Source organism: Cydia fagiglandana, chromosome 8 (assembly GCF_963556715.1).
Source record: "Cydia fagiglandana chromosome 8, ilCydFagi1.1, whole genome shotgun sequence".
NCBI classification, from domain to species: Eukaryota; Metazoa; Arthropoda; class Insecta; order Lepidoptera; family Tortricidae; genus Cydia; species Cydia fagiglandana.
The window spans coordinates 12,593,574-12,607,239 of NC_085939.1; the positions used below are offsets into that span (position 1 = coordinate 12,593,574).

Genomic DNA, 13,666 nt, shown 5'->3' on the forward strand with positions numbered 1-13,666 from the left:
AAGTAACATAATAATACATATATCAGATCAAGTAATACCAGATTAGAATTTAGAACATATCCTCTTTTCTTGGGTTGTGTCATTTTTATTCCAAAAGCAGAACAATACCATTATATTGATGGAAGCTATCATGCTATCATGCTAATCTCTTTTCCTAACGATTCATGGGCTCAGGCAGGCTGAATAGAATGTGACGTTAATAGAATTCCCCTGCATACATTTCAGTCCTGCAGTGATGCGACTACTGCCTACAATCGGAACTTACTAAGCATTCAAATGCTTCCAATGCGCTCCGCTATGCCAGACTGGACTTTGAACAATAGATGCCAATCTACACAGAAATTCGGCTTGACGAGGTTCTATACGTACAAATGTAGATGCTTGAGTGTGTCGCCAACACGCCAGATACAATTGAAGCTGTCGCCTGCAGAAGTGATAAGTCAACAGATGGACGCGAGTGGTAATTGCATGAGACATCGGGACCTTACATTGAGCGCTCTAGTACGAGACAAATGTATATTTTATACGACAAATATTAAGTAATTTCTCAAGCTACTTTTTAATGCAATGTGGAAATATTATAATTTGATGTGCAATGCCAAATCCATGTAAATAAACACCGGCCAAGTGCGTGAGTATATAATATACACAAGCTGTGAAACTTACTTACTTCTAAGTTAACGTAAAAAATAGATACGGCCGATTATGCCGCAAAACACGTATATTTCGACACTCAAGGGAATCAAAATTTATAGAGTACTTCCTGTTGGTCTAGAACTATGAAATTTGGCAAGTAATATCCTCTTACACTAGAAGTACTTACAGGAAAAATCCAAACACTATACATTAAAAAAAATTAAACTTGTACAGAACTCTTGGTGGGCGAGTCGGACTCGCACTTGGCCGGTTTTTTTTTTATTGATCCACCGTTCAAAATTTACGGAAAGAGGTCTCTCTTTCCCTAATAATTGTGTGGACTTTCAGTTTATTAGGTAAGTATTTATGATTTTGGTCCAAAATTACTCACCTCAAAAAGAAATATTTTATCAATAGTACGGATAGTACCCGATGACACCTAACAATATGGCGCGGAGGCGTAAAACAATCACCGCCAGACCTTTCAACAAAATGTTCCATCACCTCTTTGTTTTATCGGTCGATAATTGAAAACAAAATAGAACAGCTTACAAAAGAGGGCTAAGGTTTTCACCTTTATCTTTTATTATTTCGCCCGAGCATCGACGCGCGGCCGCAAGAAAAAAGGAACTGGGGATGACACGGAGTGGCGTAAAATAATTACTTACTCGTAAAGGCTCCAGTACACAGTGGTCAAGGATGGTCCATGTCAAGCCATGCTTTGCAATGCGCAACTGTAGGCCTATATCACGTAGATGTTCACACAATGGTGCAACAAAAATAATTAAAAAAGAAAAACAAAATTTCAGGCTCTGATTGATATAAGTAAATCTATAAATTGAAAAGTCTCTTCATTGCTTCACTATAATGACATTTTGAGCTATCAACATTTACCTAATCAAGTGGTCAAAAATTCAAGCTTTCAGTAATAAACTAAACAAACAGACGCCATCTGCGTGAACACCTCAGGCCACGGTACGCCATGATTCCTTCGAAGTGTGCCAAAAAACCGACAATTTCACGATTGCCCACCACGGCTGACAACTGACGGCCAGTGTCCTCTATTGTATACCATAGCCCCCTGTACACAATGGCGGAGGCGTGGCATGGCCCATCCTTCACCACTGTGTAGTGTGTACTGGGGCCTTAACGCACAGCTATGCGGATAGCGGAGCTTCGCGAATTCAATATACTACCCAACACATCTCGGAGCAAAATAATGTCGCGTATGTACCTGGATGCCTAGCCAACGTGCAAGACGTAGCGGCGTTACCTCTCTCTATCATACATACTAGTGCAACGGAGACAGTTGTGGTTCGTTCGCTACGGAGCGTAAGCGATTTGCATGATGGCTACGCGGCCCGGTCTATTGGCATTCCTAAGATAGATCCAAGTATTCGGTGATAGCCCCTGCTCCTAAATAAGTATTCAATCAATTATTTGTAGACCTTCTTTGTGTAAGACTATAGTCCACTGTGGTCTTAGTCGGTGGACGCTTTTGTGCTTAAAAAAACTTTATTACTGATTAGTTGACAAAGGACCATCACATAGCTATCTGACGGGGTATTTAACGCCGCGAGAATCTATAAGGAGCTGTTATGACTATGTAATTACTTACCTACTATACAGTTGAGTTCATAAATATGTATACATTTTTTTCCTTAATACTATGGATTAAGGCAAATAAATGTATATGTACGTATTTATCAACTCGACTGTAATCATTTTTTCTCAAACATGCAATGAAATATTGATGTTATGTTCCTTATAATAGGCTGCGAAGCATGACGTTTCAGGTGCGGCTAGGACAAAAGGTTGTTAATGGAATTTCATACACATCTTGCAGGCCTAGGCCGGCAAAGTCCTCTTTTTTAATTTTCATTTCACAGATATTTCTGACACAGCATCGTGGCATTCATCCATTAAAAAAAAACTAGAGACAGTATTTGCTTTATGGTTCGTAATGACACTCTGCCACTACGCCTATAAAAAAAAAACAAAAAAACAATGTTTGCTATAATTTGCAGTTTTATATTTGTATAAAATCAACATGAACTTAATAAATAATACATTCTATAATTTTATAATTTTAAATTATAAATTTAACTACACAAATAAAAACATTTAAAATATTTCATCTAAACGTTAGCGGTAAAAAAGTCTACTCAAACACGCGTAGTTATATTTTTTAAATTGTTATGGAGGTAAAGTTGAAAAATATTCATTCTGTTTTATTGGAATTATGGTGCGTTGTTGATTTTTTGACTTTAATATGAGTTCCGACGAAATAATGAAATTAATATTAATTGTAATCGTAGGTGTTGGAATTGGCAGCGTAAGCAGAATTGATTTTAAATAACTTGCTGCCTCTGCCGCCAAGTCAAAGACGAAGTATGTATATGGTTGCTTATGGCAATTTTATTATTTGAGAAACTAAGAAAAATGGCTTACAATTTATTAGAAACAGTTTTGTGGCATATTTTAAATGAATGTAACTACAAATTCGTCAACACTGAAAATTATACTTATTTACTCCATGCATAAAGCAACGATTTATGTGAAACATGATTTCAACATGAAAGACTATGTAAACTTATGTGACGAAAACGACAGTCAGACGGATACAAGGCGAAAAAATCAAAGATACATGAAAATATACGGGTAGTAAAAATACACGACTCGTGTAAAACATACGCGTGATAATGATAAAGGTACGTGTTGGTTATATTTTGGGTGTAGTTTACTTTTAGTTTTTTCTATAAATAAAACTTGGGTTTCGTGGATTTTTTATTTTATTTATTTCATTGCATGTTTGAGAAAAGCACTATACATACCTCGGCGGGAAATGGGGTTGCCCGCGCTCAGACCTATCCGGCCTCGCTTCGCTCGGCCGTCTATATGTCTTCGGCCGGCAACCCCTTTCGTCCCGGCCTCTGTAGTAATGTACTATTAATTAAAAGTTAAAGTAATTATTAATTATATAATTTTAAGAAAGTGATCAACTGTTTAACTGTATGTACATTTTATAACTAGGTATAATATATCATCATAACATTGTCAAAGCCCACAACTAATTATTTGACCGTTGCAAAAAAAAACTCTTTCATTTATTAATGCGAGAAAATGAACAGGTACTACATTACCATCGGATTCACTTTAATGGACAATATAATCAGTCCATATGCAAAACGGCCCGCGGTCTCTCCCATTTGTGCGGGCAAACAATCCATTGCACAAAACCGATACCGATTTTAAATTTAACATGTTTGCCCAATTGTTCACTGCCTCTATAATTGTTATTCTACTTGTATGTTTTTGCGGCTGCAGGACGTATTGAATTTGCTTTATCGTTCGCCAGCTTTTGGTCATATAATATTTTTTATTTTTATTTTATATACTTATATAAATGTAGGCCTGAAATAATGTGATCGAAATTTGCTGTATTGAATACATAGCCGTGCATGTGAGCGTTATTATTATAAAAATATACATCATCTCCCAGCAAACATTTTTGGTCAATATTCCGAAAAAGGCACCTATTTTAGGTTGCACTATTTAGGGGACCAAAATGAGGCACATCGAATCGACGTCGTCGGCACGTCGGGTCGACATAAATGGGGAAAAAACGCACGTGCCGACGACGTATTTATTGACGGTAAATTAGTGATTACAACCATTAGGTCAACACTAGGTCATGTTTCCGACGTCGATTCGACGTCGCCACGACGTGCCGCGTAGTTGAAATGTACTAATTTGGTAATCTTTACCACCTTGAGACGTGATGGTGACATATTTTTATCCATATAATTACTCTGCGAGGCAATATTTAGATGAGACGCGATGAAGAGAAAAAGGGACGCAAACATTACGCTTATATATTTTTTTCACTCAGAAACAAAATGTCTAACAAGAAAACAAGTCATGTAAAATAATTTAGGCCGATTACGCAGATGAAGAACGATGAAATCTAGTGCACAGAAATTTTTTTCGTGCAGTATGTTAGGTTTAAATACAAAACTATCGATGGGCTTTTGAAATATTTAAGTTTTCAACATTTTATAAAATCAAAATGCATATATTTGCTTGTAATTGAGTGTTGTAATTGAATATTTGTGTGTGTGAGTATATTGACTCGATCAAAAATATTGTTTTATTTTGTATATTAGAGTACCTAAAGGTCTCCGTATAAGAAATAATTACGTCGCAAATACACCTAAAATGTCTTATTAGTACATTTGACCTATTCGTCGGATTTTGCAGTTAATTTTACCTAATATTTCGACTTATTTTCAACCATTAAGTCCCTGACTTCATGGTCCCCGTATTAGAAATAATTACGTCGCATATACACCTAAAAGGCCTTATTAGTAAATTTGATCTATTGGTCAGGATTCGAAGTTAATTTTACCTAATATTTCGACTGATTTTCAACCATTAAGTCCCTGACTTTATGGTCTCCGTATAAGAAATAATTACGTCGCATATACACCTAAAAGGCCTTATTAGTAAATTTGACCTATTCATCAGGGTACGAAGTTAATTTTACCTAGTAATTCGACTTATTTTCAACCATTAAGTCCGTGACTTCATAGTCCCCGTATAAGTGATAATTACGTCGCAAATACACCTGAAATACCTTATTAGTAGATTTGACCTATTGGTCAGGGTTTAAGGTTAATTTTACCTAATATTTCGCCTTATTTTCAACCCCAAAGTCCCTGACTTCATGGTGTATTTATGAAGTGAAATTTACGTTTTATTGTCCCTATATTTTGACTTGGAAGTAAAAGTGTACAATACGTAAAATAATTGGTGACTTAGGACGTAATTTTTACTTAAATTGGTAAAATCTTCTTCGAGCCTAGGAAAAAATACTTAAAATGTTTGCTGGGCTTAGGCCCCGAAGACATTAGCTTTTCACATTTTTGAGCCATTTTTATAATTATATCAGTATCATAATTTTATTTACAAAGCGAGCTGGTTAAAAAATGGCCTAGAGGTCTAGTCAAATAGTGTTCTTGTTATGAAACGGTAATGGATTTGTTTTTCCATATCCATAACCGTTTTATGATATAAGAAATCCCTAGCTGAATAGGCCTCCTTTTAAGAATTATATTTCTTAACATTAGTCATAATAACATAAGTACAAGTAGACAGATAGGTACGGTTACGTATTCATTTGATATAATTAATTTAATAATATCACTTCTTTTTGTTTCAGGTACCGCCACAAGTTACGTTAGTGTATCAAAATGAGATCACATCACAAACAAGCGACTTTGTTTTGATCGTCTTCTCTGAGATACGTCATTGTCATTGCCATGGATCCCAGACTCATTATTCTTCTTGGCGTGAGCGCCCATTTATGTAAGTATTTTTTACTTTTCTTACATCTCTATGCCTTTCTTTTCCTTGTCGTAACCTCATGGCTGAGGGACGTGACGATTGTGGGCACTCTTCACCAGCAACAACAACATACTGTACGCAGAAACCATATCTCAACAGTGGAACCGTTCTTCTCTAAGCACCATACTGGGCTGGCTGAGATGTAGGATCAGTATCGCCGTTATACGCGCCACCAACATGTGTATCCGAGACACACGCCACCGTTTTAAGTCCACCGCCAGGTGGCTTGAGTTCGACGACGGTGCCGCCCTTCCACACATCGATTGAAACCACTTTTCTACCCTACCCACATATGTATTACCTAACCCTTTGCCTATGTACTTATGATTGTTTTAATGTAATACATTTTTGGACTTAATACATACTGTACGCATATACCTACGAATTTGGATGAAAAAAATACTAACTATTGCAGCGCTTTTTCATATATTTGGTTTCACTTATGAGTCCGCAGCAACCTCGGTTCTCCGTACAAACGTAGTTAAATACGCTCCCATTTTAAAACGACTAGCTAGAGTAGCTACGAGTAGATAGCTCTGAAACTTTGTACTTACAATAGGATAAGGTGTATCTATGGCTGCAATTAGTTGGTGTAGCTTCAGATACTATAGTTAAAAAATTACACCGAATTTTTAGTTTTTCATTTTAATACAAAATATTTATTTTTTGCTCTATTTCGTTTGTTTTATAAGCTGGAGCTATATAAACTACGAGTAATTACATGCATAGATATATCTCATATCATTATTTGTGCAGTTTCATTACAATCCAACACGTAGTTTTTAAAAAAAGAGAACGAAACTCCGTTTGTTAGGAAGGTGAAATTCGCCCGAGCTTTCTGCGGACTCTTAAGCGCAAGCGGCATCGAGACTGATACGTTTCCAATCTAAATTCTCATGTTATTTAATTCTGTTTCACTTCTTGTTCATACCGTTTCATGCTTTCTGCCATATTTCCATTCGTACGTTTGATAGCTCGGAGCCAAATTATGCCAGACTACCATGCGAAAACTGACCTACGGATACCTGCTCGTATATTCGACATGCGATGCGACACAAGCAAGTGTTAAATAACTAGATTATTCTTAAAAACCTATTTTGCTATGGGACCCCGTTTACGAGTTATTTACAAATAACTAAGAAGGGACTTTAAAATTATTTATAATTAACTTACCCGCTGCTTTGTCTTTTTAAATATTATTATTATTTACGTATAAGGTTTTTTCTGCTATGAGTCATACTTTTCAAATTATTAACGAATAAATAAAAACAAGGAGATTGATATCTAATTTAAATATATCTAGTATGTATATTAAGTTCGAATGCACTAATAAATAATATTTGAATCTCACATGTTTATTCAAACATAAGACAATACGTGAGCAGGATGAAGACCATTGTTATTTAAATTTATCAGAATCTTTGTTCGATTTTATCGGTTCGGGGTTGGTTAAAAGATTCGGGTCGCCATAATTTTCCTAACTGGATGAGATTAGCTATTAGCCAGGACAATTGGCGTACTATTAATACGCCATTGCTGGCCGGCGATATGAGGCCTATGTTCAGCAATGGGCGAAAAAGGGTTGATATGATGATGATGATGATGTAAAAAATACCCATTAAACTGCAGTAGGTAAACATGTTGTAAATTCGCACGCTAACGTGTTAATTAAAACGATAATTCACGGAACATTTCACATGGCCCAGATTGCGAGTATCCTTATTCATGCGTAACAATATTTCGATTATTAAATATGAATCGCAAATAAATAGTGCTCATACCATACACGTATATTTCCATAGGTTTACAGGGCAGGTAAGCCTGCAAAACTCGGCTACGTTAGCAGCAGAAGTTGCTAAGCGGGCGCGATGTTCAAAATGATCTGGACACGACTTTGTTATTGAGAATAAGCGCGTGTCAAGGTAATTTTGAACACCTCACCCACTTAGCAACTTCTGCTGCTGACTGTACAAAGGACAGACGGTCTACTGAAAAAAAGCTAATTATCTAATCTATTCAAATATCTATGAAAACTGAATTACAGTAAAATCAAAATGTAATAGGGTAGGTACTTCCCGTTGACCTAGAACTATGAAATTTGGCAATTATGGAAAATAGATAATATGGAAAAATCTAAAAACTCAAATTAGTAATTTATTACTAGGTACTACTACTAACTTTACTACAAAACAAAGTAGTAATAAACATAATTAGTTAAAATCTGACCCGAACTATTTTCGAGTTTTGACTGCTAATTACTTGAAAATTGAATTTATTTACAAAGACCATCATTTAAAATTAACATATATTTTTGTTATAAATCCGATAGGTTTTGCTTAGTGTTCTTTCTCACTTTGATATCTGTTTAAAAAACCCTTATTAGGGTTCCGTACCCAAAGGGTAAAACGGGACCCTATTACTAAGACTTCGCTGTCCGTCCGTCCGTCCGTCTGTCACCAGGCTGTATCTCACGAACCGTGATAGCTAGACAGTTGAAATTTTCACAGATGATGTATTTCTGTTGCCGCTATAACAACAAATACTAAAAACAAAATAAAATACAGATTTAAGTGGGGCTCCCATACAGCAAACGTGATTTTTGACCAAAGTTAAGCAACGTCGGGCGTGGTCAGTACTTGGATGGGTGACCGTTTTCTTTTTGCATTTTTTTCGTTTTTTTTTGCTTTATGGCACGGAACCCTTCGTGCGCGAGTCCGACTCGCACTTGTCCGGGTTTTTTTTAATATACGGCTTTTAGTCTCACAACAAGATCAGGAATACACGAATTAAGTATTATCCTTTACGATCCTCTCAAGCACCGTGCAGAGTAAACAAACATGGAAAGCTCATAAAAAGGGCGAATAAAGATTACGGCGAATCTATAAATACGCAAGAACAAATATGTTATGTGTCTCATTAAGAGAATCGAACCGTTTACTGCTTATAAAGCGACGTTATTAAATATTTTGAAATAAAACGAACGCAGTCTTAAGTATGGTATATTTTTCTAGGTGTTAAAACCTCAATCTTCGTTTTCGTTTCGTTCCTATGAAAATTAATTTCCTCCGTGTTATGCAAAAAAAAACCTTTACTAACAATTCTAACACAATGAGTCATTTTATTTATGTGACCTCAATTTCTTTTCAACCTAATATACATGCGTCATGCGTCCCATTATTGCTGAGCACATGCCTCCCCTCTTGCACGAGGTTGTCCTCTTTTGAACTAAGTAAATCGCATACCTACTTACATTAAAGTCGAAATGTCTAGTAAGTTAGTGTCTAACAGACTTGTATATTTTACTCAAGCTACGCGTACTTAGGCAGTTTTCAATTACATTAGATTACGTTTACGCATGCCTTTGTAACGAGATAAGGTCTTTTCTAAACGGCGTAATTGTTATACAGGTTAAACAGGCGGTACTCCACGAAATGGTATCACTTATCGTGGCTCCAAGTGTGTGTGGGTACACAATGTTTGGAGTTAAGTAATTGAAAGTATAAACATCAGGGCGCTTGAGGTTCCCGATCCGTAGACTATCTCAGCCCACTTGCTGGCAAATGGCCCGGAAGGAAGAGCTCTAGTCACAATCCCCGTTGAATTTGTTACCTTTTGGCCTCGGAAACACAGCTACATTTATACCTACTACATATACTAACGTATGGTATTTATATATATGTTGTTCCTACTTTGTACAACTTTACCTAATCGTACGGAATTTCAAATATGACTATACGTATATACGTGTTCGGTAGCTTAAAATTAACACTCGTAACTATATTTTTATTAGTTACCTAAGTATATAAATTTGAATATAACAATGTAACACATATTTACCACTTGCTTTTCGGTGAAGGAAAACTTCCTGAGGAAACCTGAATACATCTGCGAAGAAATTCAAAGGTGTAGGTGAAGTCCGCAATTCCGCATTGGGCCAGAGTGGCCCATAGCCCAAGCCCTCTCGCGCATGAGAGAAGGCCTGTGCCCTCCAACCTACTTTGATGACTTTATAAAGGAGGAGACTCTGTATGACCAAATTGTTAGTAGAGTTACAATTTTTCAGTTTTCGTTGTGAGTACTTGACACGTTTAACTGCAATTAACCGTTAATTTGATGATACTAACTCTTTTTATATTAACAGTGTGTTGAACGTATCATTAAAATAATGAGAATAATATATAAATAGATATGAGCCGTCACGTTACGTCACATTAATAGATCACACTACGTCGGTACCATCAATGGCGTCATAAGGCTTACAGAAATCTTAATCGTAGGGGGAAACAAACAATGACAAGGCATAAACATTTATCCGTTAGTCGTTAAATATGAGTGCCTAAAATATTTTTATCAAAAGTTAATACATCGCTAAACTGCATAACACGTCATTAGTTTAGACACACTCGTATCTCTCCAATGACTTTGTTTTGCTAACACCCTTTTTTAAGCCATATGAAGGTACTATTACGGATCATTTGCCGACAAATGGCTCTGAAGTAATGCCGACACTGGTTCTCTGCTTTATCTATGTGCTTTGTTTCAAGCTTTTTACATTTTAAATGTAAATAAGGGTGTGCCTACATAACAGGTTCTACGCATACCTATTTTAATTAGTTCTGCAATTTTGATGTGATTAAATAATTTAGTGATCGGTAACATCGTTTTAATTTCATGACAGCGTGGTCGAGTTAAAGTACCAGTTCTGAAGCAGACGGCAAATTAAAGTTCATTTAAAGGTTATTAATTTTAATTAATAACAGCTGAATTTTACTTTACGGATTCCATGAACACAACAACGCTGCCATGAAATTAAAACGTTATTACCACTAGTGATTATTTATTTTAACTGTTTAAGTAAATGACTACATTTGCATTACATTTAAGTAATCAAAATCGCTTTCGAATTTCAGGTAGTATAGTTTTAGCTGAAGGACCAGTTTACGATGGTGGAGCGCCCCAGCCGCCGAGCCCGCAGCCCGCAGCCGGGCAGTACCTCACCCAGACCGTCTACGGCTTTCTGGACTTCACCACAACAATAGGCAATACTGTCATGGTCTTCTCCCCTCAGTCAGCACCACCACCAGGTCAAAGAATTTTTCACAACCCTATGTTATTTAGACGAGAAATATTTTTTTGCATTATATTTTTGTTTAGTATGTACATGTGTCTTGAATACAATTCTTACTATTTCAACTTACTTTTTTTTAGTGTACCGCACAAAACTTTGTTCGCGGTACACTAAATGTACACTGTATGGGATCACTTCACTTTTTTACTTGATTCATTGCTAGTAAAAAAGTTTATCAATGATTTAACGTAGAAAAATAACAAATCCTTTTAACTGCCTATACGAGTGATTTCTGTTAGTAAAATCTGTCACGAAAGTCGTGCAAGTATCAAGTAATTAAATTAACAGTGTATTCTTTAATTTCAGAACCACCAAGCACCGAAAAATCTGTCCAAGAGAACATAATTGAAACGAAACCACCGCCGCCATCAGTTACAAGTATAAAACCTGAAGCTATCAAGCCAAGCAAAATAGCGGACAAAGACAAAACCAATAAGCCCACCGGTCCTCCTGCCATTTCCAGCGCTGTATCTGTAGTTAGCTCGAAAAAAGAAGACAAAGTACCTAACAGTCCAAAATCTGTCGCTAAAGAGCAGAAACAGATAATAACGAAAGTTGAAGTTGTAGCTGGTCCATCTAAAATTGTAGAAAGTACAGCGTCAAAACCGGCTCCCCAAAATCCAAAAAATTCTCAGTCTAGCAATAAAAAGTCTAAACCTGACGCTTCTAAAAACAAACCTGTTACATTGAGTAGCAAAGTTGAAATAAAACATGATTCACCACAGTCCGCTGTATATAAGTCAAAAGTGAGCAGCGTCGTTGAAATTAAATCCGATAACCCCGAGGAAGAACCGGCCGTTTTGATCACAAACAATAACATTGGTGAACCGGAATACGATTTCCTATCGCGCCAACCATCAGAGTTTGTCGAAGAAACATACAAGGTTGTCAATTTAAGACCCTCCAAGGTCCCCGGCCAAAAGCCAAAGCATGGTTCTAAACATAGAGTACACCAGCCAGCTCCTCCCCCGGATGATGACGAGCATCCACTTGGCCTCGTAACCACTCTCGGAGGGACTATAGTTAAGGATGGGGTCACTACCGTACATGAGACTAGTGTTATTGGTACCTTTATATCTGGGAAATACGCCCAAGTCTTAAACAGCAATTCGAAAATTTTACAATCGCCGGGTCATAGAGCAAAAATTTCTCCAAGCCCAACGCACAGAATTTTGAAAACGGTCGGACCTTCGTTACCTAAAAATCATAATAGACATAACTTAGAACCAACACCGTCAATCAGCGATGAAGAAACTAGTTTTGGTAAACCTCGAAGGCAAACATCTAATGGCAGTTCATTTAAAAACAGACATCGCCCTCAAAGCAATTCCGATAACGATAATCATGACACTTCTCCAGCACCAAGCAAAAAATTCAAAAACCGTAATTCATCGCACACCCAACGTGTTCAAAGGTAAGATAGGGACAACATGTTAAGAGTTTAAAAAACTGATCTGGCAATGTTTTTTATAAAATTTTCGTAAAAAGAGTATATGTAATTGGGACCATACAACATCGAATTAATTGACTGATGTGTCAATTAATTCGATGTTATTCGAATTAACAAAAAATATTTAGTACCTACTTTCCACGGACACTAAAAACAAGTATACCATTTTCCGTTTTAGTACATGTTAACAACTGTCTACCTGCCAAGTTTCATCCAAATTTGTTCAGCCATTTTTCTGTGATAATTAAATAGTATTTTTTTAAATGTTAACAGAAGTCTCAAGATAGGTTGAAATATTTTTAGTAGTGTTTTCTGAATAAATAGTCGCATTTATTTATTTATGTAAACTTTATTGTACAAAAGAAAAACTTTATGTACAAAAGGCGAACTTAATGCCTCACATCTTCTGAGGACTGGTTGCAAATTATACAAAACACATATATACTGAATTTTATTAATTTTGTTTTTAGTGAAACCGCCACTCCATCATTCTCAAACAGAAGAAAGAGCAATCGTAACTCCGGCCATAAGACTATCGTTACACCTTCAAACAACGATAATCAATCAAGACGTGGATTTAAGCCTCGTGTGCAAGCCACACCAGTTGATCAAGTAACTCCAGTTGCATCCACCAGCGTCTATAAATTCAAACTTAATCGTGCACCAGGTTCAGGGCGATGGCAATACAAAACAAGCCCTAAACCGAAGGTTACAATCAGAAAAATGAACGGTGATGATGAACAAACGACACCCAACTCCAACCCACTCCTAGAGGACATAAATTCCAATGACGTATCACCTCAATCAAGAATCGACAATGATCTCGAGTTGCAAGGCTCTCAAAACGGAGCCAGTTCTTTGTTAGAAAACGATGCTGATGATAATTCCATAGAGAAACCTCCACCAGTAGAAACACTAAAGGTTGAAATATCAACTCCTGCTGACTTCAAAGATGTTTACTATGAAATTGCTACGATCAAGTCTCCCTACACTTTCCAGGTATGATAAATGTTAAAGAAAGGCATTAATTAAGTTTCACGTTATAT

The 13,666-nt window shown here is 36.5% G+C and overlaps 1 protein-coding gene across 1 annotated transcript in view; it reads left to right on the forward strand.

Annotated features, from left to right (window-relative positions):
• The window catches only part of LOC134666744 (uncharacterized), a 58,008-nt gene that overhangs the window by 42,880 nt on the left and 1,462 nt on the right, over positions 1-13,666 (forward strand). The window contains exons 2-5 of the mRNA XM_063524008.1: positions 5,858-6,003; positions 10,953-11,126; positions 11,477-12,584; positions 13,091-13,619. Coding sequence (XP_063380078.1) covers positions 5,958-6,003; positions 10,953-11,126; positions 11,477-12,584; positions 13,091-13,619 — 1,857 coding nt within the window. The 5' untranslated portion in view covers positions 5,858-5,957. The remainder of the gene's footprint in view (positions 1-5,857; positions 6,004-10,952; positions 11,127-11,476; positions 12,585-13,090; positions 13,620-13,666) is intronic.